At 57.2% G+C, this 14,936-nt stretch overlaps 3 protein-coding genes across 3 annotated transcripts; 1 reads left to right on the forward strand and 2 right to left on the reverse strand.

Moving 5' to 3' along the window:
• Positions 1-1,265: 1,265 nt before the first annotated feature.
• On the reverse strand, positions 1,266-5,590 carry LAMTOR1 (late endosomal/lysosomal adaptor, MAPK and MTOR activator 1). The gene is made up of 5 exons (XM_077790937.1): positions 5,483-5,590; positions 3,772-3,917; positions 2,744-2,821; positions 2,161-2,287; positions 1,266-1,871 (listed from the first exon to the last, which is right to left on the reverse strand). Exons 1-5 carry the CDS (start codon positions 5,522-5,524, stop codon positions 1,779-1,781), a joined length of 486 nt encoding a protein of 161 aa, XP_077647063.1. The 5' UTR covers positions 5,525-5,590; the 3' UTR covers positions 1,266-1,778.
• A 5,621-nt stretch (positions 5,591-11,211) lies between these two features.
• TOMT (transmembrane O-methyltransferase) lies at positions 11,212-12,597 on the forward strand. Its single transcript, XM_021535400.2, has 3 exons — positions 11,212-11,457; positions 11,842-12,054; positions 12,277-12,597. The coding sequence occupies exons 1-3, from the start codon at positions 11,212-11,214 to the stop codon at positions 12,595-12,597; spliced, it is 780 nt and encodes a 259-aa protein (XP_021391075.1).
• Positions 12,598-12,857: 260 nt separating this feature from the next.
• On the reverse strand, positions 12,858-14,623 carry ANAPC15 (anaphase promoting complex subunit 15). The gene is made up of 4 exons (XM_021535398.3): positions 14,424-14,623; positions 13,485-13,544; positions 13,265-13,402; positions 12,858-13,125 (listed from the first exon to the last, which is right to left on the reverse strand). Exons 1-4 carry the CDS (start codon positions 14,541-14,543, stop codon positions 13,078-13,080), a joined length of 366 nt encoding a protein of 121 aa, XP_021391073.1. The 5' UTR covers positions 14,544-14,623; the 3' UTR covers positions 12,858-13,077.
• Between the last annotated feature and the right edge of the window lie 313 nt (positions 14,624-14,936).

Raw genomic sequence — 14,936 nt, forward strand, 5'->3', positions numbered from 1 at the left:
GGTCCTCATCAGCCCCCAAACCTGTCCTGACCTGCTACCGGGGCCTCGTCTCACTTGGGGGGTCCTGTGCTTGTCCCCGTGGCCACAGCCCTATTTCACCCTGTAGAGGCCCACAGAGGTTCAGTCACGAACTGGATTGTGGTGGCGAATGTCCCCACCACTGCTCAGGCCCCACCAAGACCTGAGAAATGCTTGTTAGGCTTTGGCCTTCACAAAGAGCACCCAGACTAAGCCCCTCTTGAGCTTATTGGATATAATCTGTTCCAAGGAAGTAACAGATGTTTATCGAGCATCTGGTTTTTAATGAACAGACTTGGAAACTTATTTTTCTTGCCTGAGTAACAACCAATGTGGAACAGTATTTTTGTTGTTGAACCTTCAACCAAATTAAATTGTGGCCAAGATGGAAAACTACTATGACTAAAGCCCACTTTCTTGCAACCTTCTAGACAGCAATCCAAAGTGAGACCCTTTGAGTTCTCAATTATAAAGGGCTAATAATGCATACTGAAGCCCACTCTCTAATGACCCCATAAACCACAGTCCAAAATAAATCTCACTGAAAATTCTATTCCCAGAACATAGGAGAGCTAATGTGTATGTCTCAAACATAGATAACTGGATGGTTGTGGCGTCTAGCAAGGACTGTTGGTAATAAACAAGGCCTGCTGACCTTAACACGCCATAACAAGGTATGGCTAAAGAAGAGAGGCAAGGTGAGATAGAGCAGCACTGGAAAAACATCCTTGTTGTAGGAAAAACATCCTTGTTCTAGTTCCTGCTGATAAGCACAAGACAGTACAGCATAGGAATGAGTGGCAGGAAGTGGGCACGGACTACGGGTAGGATTAAGGTGACCAAAGACCCCTAAACCCCTCTGACCCATTTCCAGGAAGACCTGAAAGAACAGACTGTGCATGATAACTAATTTGCATAGAAAATGAGAACTCCGTCTTCAGGCTGGGGAAACCTACCCATAAAAAAAGGTACCCTGCAATTTCCATGCCAAGTGTGTAATTTACTAATAAAACTTTCTGATTATTTGCCAGCCCTGACTTTTGACATTCCTTTGGACCACGAGCATTTAGGAATCTCAGGTGCCTCCTTCCCCTTAAAGGTGGGTCATCATACATTCCCTGTCCCCTCGTCCTCTTGGCCCTGTGGCACATGATGGACAGGGGTCAGACAGATGTGCACCATACACCAGGGTATGGCTCCCCCACCATGTCCATTCTGTGTCCAGCAGAGAATAGTGGAGACAGGCACTGGATGAACGTGGCTTTATTGACTGTGGCAAAAAATAATAATTAAAAAAACCCAACAAAACCAAAAACCAAACAGCCAAAACAAAGGTCTAAACATGTAGAAAGGAGAAGGGATGGTGTTGGAGCCACCAGGCCCCATGCAGAGCATCACATCTGCCTGGCTCCAGCCCACCCGTCCTGGTAACCTGGCACGTGGTGCTGACCCACACCAGGGCCTCCTTGCAGCAGCTGTTCCCTTTGTGCTTGTCCCTGTGCAAGGCAGCGTCCAGCTGACACAGCCTGCTCCCCACGCACACCCACCTACCCACCCACGAGGAGGAGAAAGCCTCAAGCAATGTAGGTGGGCTCAATGTGCCAATGATGTGCGCCTTGGCATTTAGTAGGAAACAGGATATCTGTCCAAGTTCTGTGGCAGCAGCATGGGGAGGGAAGGGATATAAAGAGGAAAAAAAACAATCAGGAAATAAACCAAAAACAACCCAAAGCGCTGAAGCAGCAGTGGTGGGGGCAGGTTCAGGGGATGCCAAACTGTACAACCAGTTCTTCTTTGGCGTCGACACGGATCTGTGAGAGCGCACTGAAGGCATAGGCGGCTATCCGGGACACCTGCAGGCACGAAGACATGGCTGTGTCACTGGTGGCTGCTGAAACTCCCCGTTATCCCAAAGAAACTGCTGCAGGAGGTTAACCTCCAGCCCAAAAGAGTCCCTAAGCCTGTCCTGGGCTTTGCCTCCACCTCTAACAAGGCTTTAAACCTGACCTAGGCTTTGCCTTCAGCTGTAACAAGTTGTGTCAGAGCTCTGGGCAAGCAGGAGGGCATCACTGCTCCTCCAGGACGAGGATGTGTCTCTGGGGAGCACCGCAGGGGCTCGGGGCTCACCCCAGCCCGGCTCACCTGCTGCAGGTCTGCGAAGGGGACAGGGTCGCTGGCGAGCACTTGGTGTGGTTGGTTGGTCAGAGATGGCAGCAGGGGCAGCTTCTTCCAGTGCGTCAGGTTGTTGCTGAGCATGGCCAGGCGTGTGCTGTGAGGGGAGAGCAGTGAACATCAGTGACCTGCCGAGACGTGGGGACATCCAGAAGATGGGTGCTGCACCCCCAAGCACCTGGAACCCCCAGGGGGAGAGAGGGAGAGCAGCAGAGCTGCACTCCCAGCATCCAGCCCTCTGCACTCCCCGCAGCAGGAGGATGAGCGAGATTCCAGCTCTCCTACACAGGCACCTTTCAAGCAGAAGCCATCACATCCAGCCCCCAAAAATCTGCCCCAAGGGCTGGGTGAACACAGGAGCCCTTTGTCCTGGGCTCTGCTGCCTGCACTGCCATCAGCCTTCCCTGAGCAGGCTGCACCCTGCTCTCGGAGATGAGGCAGACTTTCTACACGCTGAGTTCACTCCCCCAGGCCAAAACCCCTGGGACCTGCCCAGGGACACGCACAGCTGTGAAGGACTGCAGGCACCCCAGCGGAGAAGTGCAGGTCCCACCTGTACTGCCTGGCTCTGTCCATGTACTCGTGCTGCTCCATGCCCTGGGAATCCGCTGCCGACACATCGATGATGTTGCTGCAGAGACACGAGACAGTGGCTCCCATTGCTCTCCCTGAGTTCCCTCCCCATCTCAGAGCATCCTCTGACCAGGGCAGACAAAGTCCAGCACCCGACAGCACCCCAAAACAAACATCTCAAGGCCAAACTCGCCCAATTAATGCTGCCAGCTGGCTACAAGTGTGCCAGGCTGGAGTGGCTGTTCACCAGGAAGGAATGCCAGGGACTGCCCACAGCTGCCCTGGGGCAGAGGGAGGCAAGCAGATGCTGCAGGAAGCTGGGGGCTGGTCTGGGCTCTGGGGAGCTTGGCATGCAGCCACCTGGAGGAAAAAGGAACCACTGGGAGGACAGTGTCCTTTGCAGATGTCCTGATAGCCCTGGTACTGAGCCCTAGGCTCACAGAGGACCTGGGCTACTGCCCAGGGCCCTGCCACAGCCCCATTGTGTGCACCCCACAGCAGAGCAGTACTCAGAGCTGCTGTGGCCCTGCATGCTGACACACACCAGTGGCCACTAGCTCTCCAATGTCAGGCAGAGGGCCTAAGAGCCTCCCAAAGCCCTCCCAGCCAGGTTGGACACAGCCCTCTCCCCACATTGCCCTGGTGCATTTGAGGAAAAGCCTCCTCAGAAGGGGATACAATGCTGCTGCCCCTCCAGCCACCCTCTCCGCATCCCCATGGGCTGTCTCTTATATCCAAACCCTGCCCCTATTGCCAGCCCAGCAGCTGAGGGGTTACCTCACATATGGGGTCTTCTCTCTGTGTCCCTGTGGGGCCCAAAGCTGAGGGACAGGGCTGTCTGAGGGCAGAGGGACATGGGGAGCTCTGCCACAGCTCCTCCCTTCCCCTCAGCACAGATGGCTGATCCCCGGGGCCCACAGCCGGGCAGCCCCAGCTGCGTGCCACATCCAGGGTCACCGCTGTCCCCGAGGCGTGCTGCCTGCCCCACGGGCACGGCCCGAGGCTTACATGGCTGTTTTGGCGAGGATGGAGGACAGCATGGCCTGCTCATCCGTGCGTGCCGACGGGAGGTTGTGGTAGCTCTGCTCCGCTCCGTTCAGCACCTTGTTGGGTGGGCTGGCTGCCGGCTCCAGCAGCCGCTTTGTCTCTTCCTCCTGAGTGAAAGGCAGAGGAAAATCAGCCCTGGCTTCCCCACACCAGCAGCGCTAACCCCACAGGATCAGGCAAGTCTCACCCTTTCCTCACCAGCCAGGAGGGCTTCCTGTGCATCCCAGTGTAACGCAGAACAGCCTCAGCTCTCCCAGGCACCTCCTTGCTCAATTTTTTTGCTTTTTCCCAGATGAAGCCCCCCCCCCCAGCCACAAAGGCTGAAATCAGGCAGCACATTTGGAGTGGCCAATGCTGCAGGCAGGAGTCTGCAGTCAGCATCAAACCCTGCAGCTAATGAGGACCTGCTGTGGCCCCACCCCTGACTGGGCACCACAGAGAGCCCACCCGGGCATAGCAGGGGGCTCACCCAAGCCAGGTGAATCCCACCTGCCAAAGCCCAGGGACTGTGTGGGGTGGGAGAGTCCCAGAGTCCCAGGGCATGTTCCTCCACTCCAAGAGGTGCAGAGCTGCAGCCCAGCCCTTGATCCTCTGGCTTGGCTCAATGGTGCTGCAGGGGCTGTGAGAAGAGCCCAGTAGGGAAATCATGGGCACAAACACCCATGAGAACAAGATCACAGAATCAGTAAAATTGGAAAAGCCCTCTGAGCCAAACTGTTCTCCCAGCACTGCCGAGACCACCATCCAACCATGCCCCCAGGTGCCAAGTCTACACCACTTTTAAATCCCACCAGGTCTGGGGACTCCAACACTCTTTTGGGCAGCCTGTGTCACAGCTGTACAACACTTCTAGGGAAATTTTCCCAAATATCTAACCTAAACCTTCCACAGCACGAACAGAGGCCCTTTCCTCCTGTCCTGTTGCTTGTTCCCTGGAAGCAGAGGCAGGCTCCCACCTGGCTCCACCCTCCTGTCAGGGAATTGTGGAGAGTGAGAAGGTAATCCCTGAGCCTCCTTGCAGGCTGAGCCCCCCTTAGCTCCTTCAGCCACTCCTTGTGCTCCAGCCCCTCCTCCAGCGCCGTTCCCTTCTCTGGACATGCTCAAGCCCTTCCATGTCTGTCTTGTCCTGAAAGGATGCTCAGCCTGGGACCCATGGTGAGCTGGGAGTGCAACCACTTCTCCACACACGCAGTCAGTGGCATCTGCAGCTCCTCCCCGGCCAGAAGCTTCCTCTCCCCTTCTTCCTGCTGGGAAACGCTGCCGCGATTCTCTCGCCCAGGCCCTTCTGCCTTTCTCACGACACCAGTGGAAGGGGACGGGCTGTCACAGCCGTGCTCTCCCCGCAGCGGGCATTAAGTTTGGCGGGACGGGTGACGGCCCCAGTTCCGTCCCGACCCCCGAGCTGTCCCGAGCAGCAAGAGCCGGCGCCGCTCCCGTTTGAGGCCTCGGGCTTACACCTGCGGCGGGAGCGGCCGGCACGACCCCAGCCCCGCCTGCGGCCCCGCGGGACGCGGGGCGGTACACGCGAGGGGCGAGCGCCCCGCGAGCGGCGGGAGCGGCGCTCCGAGACCGCCGGGAGCGGGGAAGGGCCCAGCCCCGCCGGGAACCGCGCCGCCTCCCCCGCCACCGGGAAACCCGGGAGTGGGGCCGAGTCCCCCCGCGCCGCGCCCACCTGGTCGGAGGCCTCGGCCTCGCTGCTGTAGCAGCAGCCCATGGCGAGCGCGGCCCGGCTCGGCGCGGCCCGGCTCGGCGCGGCTCGGCTCGGCTCGGCACGGCACGGCCCCGCCGCGCGGCCACGTGAGCGCCGAGTCACGGCGGTCACATGAGCGGCGGGGGGACGCGGGGACAGCGGGGCGCGCCGACACACGGACACGGGGACACACGGACACGGGGATACACGGACACGGGGATACAGGGATACAGGGACACAGGGATGCACCGACACACGGACACGGGGACACACGGACACGGGGATACAGGGACACACCGACACATGGACACGGGGACACATGGACACGGGGATACAGGGATACAGGGACACGGGGATGCACCGACACACGGACACGGGGACACACGGACACGGGGACACACGGACACGGGGATACAGGGATACAGGGACACAGGGATGCACCGACACACGGACACGGAGACACACGGACACGGGGATACAGGGATACAGGGACACAGGGATGCACCGACACACGGACACGGGGACACACGGACACGGGGATACAGGGACACACCGACACATGGACACGGGGACACACGGACACGGGGATACAGGGATACAGGGACACAGGGATGCACCGACACACGGACACGGAGACACACGGACACGGGGATACAGGGACACGGGGACACGGGGACACGGGGACAGACGGACATGGGGATACAGGGACACACCGACACACGGACACGGGGACACACGGACACGGGGATACAGGGATACAGGGACACAGGGATGCACCGACACACGGACACGGGGACACACGGACACGGGGATACAGGGATACAGGGACACAGGGATGCACCGACACACGGACACGGGGACACACGGACACGGGGATACAGGGACACAGGGATGCACCGACACACGGACACGGGGACACACGGACATGGGGATACAGGGACACACCGACACACGGACACGGGGACACACGGACACGGGGATACAGGGACACAGGGATGCACCGACACACGGACACGGGGACACACGGACACGGGGATACAGGGATACAGGGACACAGGGATGCACCGACACACGGACACGGGGACACACGGACACGGGGACACACGGAGACGGGGATACAGGGACACGGGGACACACCGACACACGGACACGGGGACAGATGGACACGGGGATACAGGGACACACCGACACGGGGACACGGACACGGGGACACACGGACACGGGGATACAGGGATACAGGGACACAGGGATGCACCGACACATGGATACGGGGACACACGGACACGGGGACACACGGACACACCGATACACGGACACGGAGACACACGGACATGGGGATACAGGGACACACCGACACATGGACACGGGGACACAGGGATATGGGGATACAGGGACACGGGGACACAGGGACATACTGACACACGGACACGGAGATACACGGACATGGGGATACAGGGACATGGGGACACCAGGACACACGGACACGGGGACACACGGACACAGGGATACAGGGACATACCGACACACGGACACGGAGATACACGGACATGGGGATACAGGGATATGGAGATACACGGACATGGGGATACAGGGATATGGGGATACAGGGACATGGGGACACCAGGACACACGGACACGGGGACACAGGGACGCACCAACACACGGGCACAGGGATACAGGGACACGGGGACACACAGACACAAGGACACATGGACACAGGGACACATGGACACACAGACACGAAGACACACGGACACATGGACACAGGGATACAGGGACACGGGGATACAGGGACACATGGACACACGGATCACAGGGTCACATGGACACACGGAGACAGGGACACACACACGGGCACACGGACACGGGGAGACATGGACACAGGGACACGAGGACACAGGGACACACAGGGACACCCGGATACAGGGAATGATGCTCTGCGCACTCCTGCAGGGAGCTCTGAGGGGTCCTGGTGTTCTCAGCGCCCCCAGGTTCCCTTCCGGTGCTCGGAATATAAACGGGGGGCAATGTTATGTGCAGTAGATATAATTCATGCCGTTTCTAGTATGATATACGTGATATTGAATATTTGTTGGAGTATACACGTTTGTATTAGGGGTCCCGCCCACCTTGGGCGTCCAGGCGCTAATTATCGTGTGAACGACCCGAGATGGATATCATGGACATCCTCCGGACAGATACATGTGAATGCAGGGTTCCCCTAAATTTCATCAAGGGATTCACCAACTCGGACATCGAATTGTTCTACCTCCTTGCCAAGAAAAGAAATCTCATCAAACTATGGGACTGTGAATAGAAGAAAGGACTGATTGCTGAAATCCTGGCCTCAGGTGGAATTTTTCCTATAAAAACCGCTTGTGCCAGGATGGAGGTGTGTGGGCACAGAGGAAAACCTCTGCTGAGGCTGACTTTGTTGCACACCCAGGGCCGACCCCGGGCTCAGCACTGTTCTTTCCCTGTGGCTGGCTAGATTGAATTTGATTGCAAAATAAATACTTTATTTTTTCATTTTAATTTGGCTGGACAAATTTTCATTTATAACAGGCAAGGAGGAAGAGAGGGATGTCTGAAGTGATGGTGTCTGTTGTCACAAATAACTGAAATGTGATGGGGCCCTGCTCTCCTGGAATAGCTGAACACCTGCTTGCCCATGCGAAGTGGGCAATTCCTTGTTTTGCTTTGCTTGTCTGTGTGGTGTTTGCTTTCCCTCAACCCACGAGATTTCCAGCTTTTACCGTTCCAATTCTCTCTCTGATCTTTCTGACGGGGGAGTGGACAAGCTGATGTGTTGGGCTTGATTGCTGGCTGGGATTAAACCACGACTGTCCTTGTTTGTTACCCAGCATATAGGGGCACTAAGGGTTGAGGTAACAGAATAGTAGGCTGGAAACAAATGTGATCTCAGCATTTGCTGTATTAGGTACAGAGCTACTGGCCACAGTGGTGCTTGGGCTGTTCATGTGGGCATGGCTAACCCTGGCTCTGCTCATACATTCCTGTATGTGCTCCTCAGGGTGACTTTTCATGGAGCAGGGATGAGGATCAGCATTTCTTTGTTGCTGTGCTGTGGGATGTGAGTTTATGACATGATGATACCAAGGGCAATGAGGGTACTGTGGGATGTGTATTCAGTGCTGCTCTCCTGCCCTTACTTCAGCACTACCTTTGGAAGTCAATTAATAACCATACCCACTCTGTGGGGGGAACAGGGGAAGGATGATTTTCTCCCTTTCCCCCCTTTTCCTCCTTCAGGCTTGTTACAACAGCTTCTGAGAATTTTGAATTCCCTTTGGATGGTAAGGAAAGCACGTTCCTGTTGCTATGTCTGCTATGCCTCAGTACAGTCCACACTCTGTTTAGTCACGTTTGGAGGCAGAACAGGGATTTCCAAGAAGGCAAATCAGACACCTGTCCCGAGGGGGAATGGTCATGAGTGGCATGGAATGTGTGAGAAAACTGGCCAATCTTTTGAGAAATTCTCTGCTCCAGTGGTTTGGGAGTTCACCCCTGAACAGGAGTCTGATAAAGTGACAGAATATTTGCAAGGAGGATGCTGTGTCAGCTCCAGAGGACAGTGGACAGCACCCTCAGGGGAGGAAGAGGGAGCAGCAACAGGAGCCATGGCCACGGCAGCTGCAGCTGAACCAGGGAACAGCCCGTGCTGGGGGCAGTCACCCTGCACAGAAGAAGGAATCCAAGACAAAATCAGTTCAGTTAGTGAGGGCTGGCGAAGCAGGGCCCTCAGAACAGGAGGAGGAGGCAGGGCCAGAGAAAATCCCCTGGTCCATGGCCCCAGGTGAGCTGTAAGATGTGGGAAAAGGTTCCAGCTGCCACTTAGGTGAGCCCCTGGCGACCTGGCTACTCCAGTGCTGGGATATCCTGGCCCACGATATGGAATGGGATGGTAGTGAAGCCAAGCAACTGGGATCCTTGTCCTGGGATGTGAACATTGACAAGGGCAGCGGGAAGAGGACAAAAACTCTCAGGCTCTGAAGGCAGCTCCTGTCAAGCGTGAGGAAAAGGCATTCTCTCAAGGATGATTGAGTAGTGCATTGAGGCATGTGGAACACCATGGAGCAAAGTACCCAGTATCTTGGAGAGAAATAGTGGTGCTGGAGGTTGAGTCAACTATAGGAATTCAAATAACAAAGTCCCCTTTAGGGCCAAATGTCCGGTGTACACAGTCCTTGTGGCACAAGGACTGTATGCCACAAGGACAAAAGAGCACAACATTGTCATACACCAACTCACTGTCAGGTAAATTGGCAGAGGGAGCTGTCTGGTATTGTCTGTTGTCGGAAGGGGGTCTTCTATGTGAATCTTTTCTTTTCTTGTACCACTTGTCATTAATATTGTTGCTGTTACTGTTAAGTTTCTTACAGCCATTAAATTGTTCTTATCTCAACCTGAGATCTTTACCTTTTGTGCCTCCTCTCCATCCTGCTGCTGTGGGAAGGGGGAGAGGAAAGCAGGGAAGCAAGAGAATGGGCATGGTTTGGAGGGTCTCGGTGGGGGCACTGAACAGGGGAGAACCATTCCTAATCCACAACAGACCCTAGTGCCCCGAGGCTCCTCACCCCCAGTGCTCCCAATGCTCCCATGGTACCCAGGCCCACAGTGTTACCAGTATCCACTGATAAGGCCTCCCAGTCCTCCCAGTGCCCAGTGCTTCTGGCTCCCCGTGCTCCTGTTGCTCAGTGTTTCCAGTATTCTCAGTGCACAGTGACAGGACTCCAGCTCCAGTATCAGGACCACAGCTCCTAGCACTACACACCAATATTGGGACCCCAGCCACGCTACTGGTATACTCCAGGCCCCAGTATCAGCACCCCAGCTCCAGTATCAGTACCCCAGTCCCAGGCCCCCTTGTGCAGCCCAGGACCACCTCCCAGCCCCAGCCTGGCCCCGTCTCCATGGCCAGCCCCACTGAGCTGGTAACCGGAGCTCCAGGAGCAGCTGCAGCTGCGGTGACACCATCAATAATTGAGTGGCAGCAGGACTCCACACAGGACTGCCTGCCTCTGCCTGCCTGGAGTGTGGGGACAGGTAGGTGCCACCCCCATTACCCTATCCTGTCGCTGTGGCTGGGCACCCCCAACAGCTCAGGGTGTGGGGAGCAGGGTGTGGGGAATAGGGTGTGAGGTGCAGATTATGGGGGATGGGAGCAGCAAAGCAGGACCAAGGGCCGTGCAAGGGGTTGTGCTGAACAAGGCCCCTCACAGCAGCACAATTTCCTGGGATGCCAGCCCTGCCAACCCCAATATCTGGATCCTGGCAGATGGGTCCCCAGCACTCCCCAGCCCTGGCACAGGGGTGTCTACAGCATCCTGGGGTGCCCCAGCCCTACAGGCCCAGCAGCATTGGAGCCCAGGGAGAGGTACTTCCAGGGGGTGCACAGCACAGCCAACTTGTGGCATAACTGGGAGATGTGAGGCTGGCACCCTGGAAGGACATTCTACCACAGCATCCCCTGTGAGGAAAGAGATTTGCCTTGTTACAGTTAAAGGGCTCACAATGCTTCAATGATATCTGCACAGGGAGATTTTCAAAGCCTGGGCCCAAGGTTATGCTACTGATAGTGGACACAAAGGGTGCAGAACTTCCCATTTGGAAGGACTCCCAAGATAAGTACAAAACTAACAAAGTCAACTCAGCAACTGTGCAAAAAAGCACAGCCTCGCCTGCTCGTGATGGTGTCTCCGGCGATTGCCCTGGCCTTCCTCCCCTTCATTGTCACCCTGCTGATCCGGTACCGGCACTACCTGGTGCTGCTGTACCGGGCGGTGCTGCTGGCCTGGCTGCGGGACCGGCTCACGGGCACCTCACGGGAGCAGCGCGCCTTCCAGTACCTGCTGGCCCATGCCATCCCTGGGGACCCCCACCACATCCTCCAGACCTTCGATCAGTGGTGCTACCACTGTGAGCACCTCAGCTGTGTGGGGCCTGACAAAGGTGAGTGCCACCCTTGCTTTTCCACACAGCGCAGGGCATGACACTGCCAGTGTGGCCATGGCACCACCGGCACCACCATGGCACCCCTGGCATGGCGATGACACCAGTGATGTGGCTGTGACAGTGTTGGTGTGATCACACCACCATTGGCATTGTTGATACAGCCATAGTATTGTTGGCATGATTGTGGCACCAGTGACGTGGCCATCGCACTGCCAGCACAGCCATGGCACTGTTGGTATGGCTATGGCATCATTCACCTGGCTGTGGCATTTTTGGCATGGCTCTCCTCCATCCCTCTGGGCACTGCTTGGCATCTTTGCCCTGCACAGGGCTGGGGTGGCACAGACTGGTGGGATTGCTGAGAGGCACATGCCATGTCAGGGCGGATCGTGGAGCGGGTGCTGTTGGAGCGGGCACCGCTGCGGGTGCTGGAGCTGGGCACGTACTGTGGCTATGGCACCGTCCTGCTGGCACAGGGGCTGCCCCCAGGTGCCCGCCTCTACACCATCGAGGGGGACCCCCGACACGCCGCCGTGGCCGAGAAGGTCATCCGCCTGGCCGGCTTCAGCGAGCAGACGGTGAGCACCCAGGCACTGGGATAAAGCCCAGCTCTGCACATGAAACCAGGGAGATGGGTGGGGGTCCTTTGCTGCTGTGGCAGGGACTGCGGCACCTGCTGGGCGGTGTGGGTGGGAAGAGGAAGATCCTGTCCCATGTGGACCTCTCGCCACCCTGTAAAGCAGGGTGGTGGGTGGGCACCCTGCCACCCTGCCCCAGTGACCGAGGGTGATGCAGCACAGGTGGAGCTGATCGTGGGCCCCTCGGAGGAGGTGATACCGCGCCTGCGGGAGAAGCATGGCCTGGTGAATGCCAACTTGGTCTTCATGGATCACTGGAAACGCTGCTACCTGCGGGATCTACGGCTGCTGGAAAGCCACCAGCTGCTGGCTGAGGGGGCCACCATCCTGGCTGATAACGTCCTCTTCCCTGGGGCACCTCACTTCCTGCAGTACGCCAAGACCTGCGGCAAATACCACTGCAAGGTGCACCGCGCTAGCCTGGAGTACTTCCGCGCCATTCCTGACGGTATCGCCGAGCTCCGCTACACCGGCACCCACTGAGCGGGCGGCGAGCCCCTGCCTCGTGATGGCCACAGTTACTCCCCAACCCCTGCCCCGGCTTCAACAAGGGCTCTGGAGAAAAGGCAGTGGCTCTGTGGTCTGTGGTGGGGCGCAGCGGGCAATGAGTGGGCTCACTCCCTGCAGTGTTCCTGCCTGCACTGCACAGGGAGATCTGCCAGGCGCACCAGTCAATGGTGGGGAGCAGCCCTGCATTTGCCTGGGTGGTACCCCCTGACTCCCTGGTGGCCTCAGACACCAGATTTGGGGTTGTTTTCTTGAAAACTGAGTTTATTAGAAACGATGTGTCAGTCCCAGTATGCCAGGTGGCAGTCTCCCCTCTGGCTCCCCTGTGGGGCTTCCCTCTGAATCTGCTGCCCCACACAGCACCCATGGAAGGAGGAGCTTCACTGAACCGTCCCCCAGAGCCATGGGGGGCAAAGAATCTCCCCCAGCCTCTGGTTTGGTGTGGTTGTGGCAGAATCAGATCATCCACTGGTCCTGATCCTGCTCTGTCCCCTCCATGTCCACCTAGGAAAGAAAGAAGTTTAAGATCTCCTCCAGAGCAAGAACTTAATTGAGGGTGTGAAGGAGAGAAGACAGCTCCTGGAGCTCATGCTCAGGGTCCCACACACTTCACATCCCCTTCTTTGGGGTCTCGCACTATTACCTCATTGATCTCCCCATCATCAGGAGACTCATTATAATCGTTCATCTCATCCATATCCTGCATGTCCTCATCATCCTCTGAGTCCTCTTCACTGTCTTCATCATCTTCATCATCCTCCTCCTCCTCCTCATCATAGTGCTGTGGACACAACAGCTCCAGCAACCCCATCTGCCCTTCAAGCGCTGTGGCAAGCCCCCCTCTTCCCTGCCCACACACCCACCTCGGACGCTGGCTTTCCTATGGGCACCAAGTTGTTGTCCTTCTCAGCAATGCTCTGGAGCTGGGGAAAGGAGAGAGGCAGGTGAGCACCCCAACAGCTCCATGACACGCCAGCAAACAGGCCCTGTCGGCTCAGCTGCTGGCTTGTGGCGCTTGCTATTCACGCCTGTTTCCAGCCCAGTCCTGCTGCCTCCCTGGCATCTCCTGGCCAAGCAGGGAAGAGCAGCTCCAGACACCTGCCTGAACACCCTGGCACCAAGCAGGCTGGTCCCAATGACACTGGTATCCCCATGTGCGGCATCAGAAGCCCAAACACAAAGCTTATGTATTTCTTTATCAAAAAATAAACAAATCTGGGACAAATCTGATCAGCCAGATGAACACAACCACAGCAGATAATTAAAGCTCAATTAAAATATGTCAGCACCTCCCACCCAGAGGGATTTGGAACCTCTTCTACGTCCTGAAGTTTTAATTGATTTAAACTTTATTATTTAATTATAAAAACTTAATTACTGATTTTTTTTTTTTAACTTTAATCAAATAGATGTTCTTCCCCCCACACTCAGGGGCACTGCAGCACAAAACCACGCTCACATCGCCAACACTTATCAGCCACCAGGATCACAAATCGCTCTTTGCCTGCCTGGGGAGATTAGTTAATTAATTCATAGAGAGCTCGCGTAGCTCCAGCAGCATCTTATTAATTAACCCTCTACAATAAAACGGGGAGCTCCGGTAATAGTGACGGATGAGGGACACGGGAGCAGCGGTGCCCGAGCCGGCGACAGCGGCACAAGAGCTGAAACACGGGCACAGGCGGTGACCAGCGGAGCAGCCCCCAGCCCGGGCACCGCCCCGGGGCCGTACCCGCTGAGGGAGCCGGGCCCGCTCCCCGGCCCCCTGACACCCGGCCCGCGGCCCCCACAGCCGTGCCCACCCAGGCCTGGTGCTGCTGCTCCTGCTGCTGCAGCTCGGTCTCGTCGACGCACGGGCGGTCGAGGTTGAACCAGAGGGGCTCGGTGAGGCGGGGCAGGAGCGAGGGGAACAGCGTGGACATGGCGCGGCCGCCCGCCCGGCGCCGGCCGCCCAGCCAGCAGCGAGCGCAACCCGGAACCGGTTACCGCGCACCGAGCATGCGCAGAGCGGCGCGACCGCGGCCGCCAGGGGGAGCCCGGCTGGGGCGTGGCCTCGCCTGGGGGCGGGGCGTCGCTTGATTGACAGGTGGAGGGTTCACCCCCCCCCCGCGCGTCCTGTGTGGGGCCGCTGTGAGGGCCGGGCGAACGTGACCCGCCCCGGAGCTGTCTGTGTTACAAGTGAGAGTTTGTCCAGCCGAATTAAAATGAAAAAAAGCAAATATTTATTTTGCGATCAGATTCTATCTAGCCAGCCACAAGGAAAGAACAGTGCTGAGCCCCGCGCTGCGTGCGCAACAAGGAGTCAGCCTCAGCAG

This window comes from Lonchura striata, chromosome 2 (assembly GCF_046129695.1).
Source record: "Lonchura striata isolate bLonStr1 chromosome 2, bLonStr1.mat, whole genome shotgun sequence".
NCBI classification, from domain to species: Eukaryota; Metazoa; Chordata; class Aves; order Passeriformes; family Estrildidae; genus Lonchura; species Lonchura striata.

What these genes read in the sequence shown, in the direction of transcription:
- ANAPC15 (XM_021535398.3), bottom strand. Translation starts at nt 14,543, where the DNA reads ATGTCCACGCTGTTCCCCTCGCTCCTGCCCCGCCTCACCGAGCCCCTC. An exon ending in AGCAGCAGCACCAGGCCTGG is followed by an intron (nt 13,545 to 14,423) that starts GTGGGCACGGCT and finishes TCCTTTCCCCAG; the next exon opens with CTCCAGAGCATTGCTGAGAA. An exon ending in TAGGAAAGCCAGCGTCCGAG is followed by an intron (nt 13,403 to 13,484) that starts GTGGGTGTGTGG and finishes TTGTGTCCACAG; the next exon opens with CACTATGATGAGGAGGAGGA.
- TOMT (XM_021535400.2), top strand. Translation starts at nt 11,212, where the DNA reads ATGGTGTCTCCGGCGATTGCCCTGGCCTTCCTCCCCTTCATTGTCACC. An exon ending in ACTGTGAGCACCTCAGCTGT is followed by an intron (nt 11,458 to 11,841) that starts GTGGGGCCTGAC and finishes GATTGCTGAGAG; the next exon opens with GCACATGCCATGTCAGGGCG. An exon ending in CCGGCTTCAGCGAGCAGACG is followed by an intron (nt 12,055 to 12,276) that starts GTGAGCACCCAG and finishes GATGCAGCACAG; the next exon opens with GTGGAGCTGATCGTGGGCCC.
- LAMTOR1 (XM_077790937.1), bottom strand. Translation starts at nt 5,524, where the DNA reads ATGGGCTGCTGCTACAGCAGCGAGGCCGAGGCCTCCGACCAG. An exon ending in AGGCCGAGGCCTCCGACCAG is followed by an intron (nt 3,918 to 5,482) that starts GTGGGCGCGGCG and finishes CCTTTCACTCAG; the next exon opens with GAGGAAGAGACAAAGCGGCT. An exon ending in GACAGAGCCAGGCAGTACAG is followed by an intron (nt 2,288 to 2,743) that starts GTGGGACCTGCA and finishes CTCCCCTCACAG; the next exon opens with CACACGCCTGGCCATGCTCA.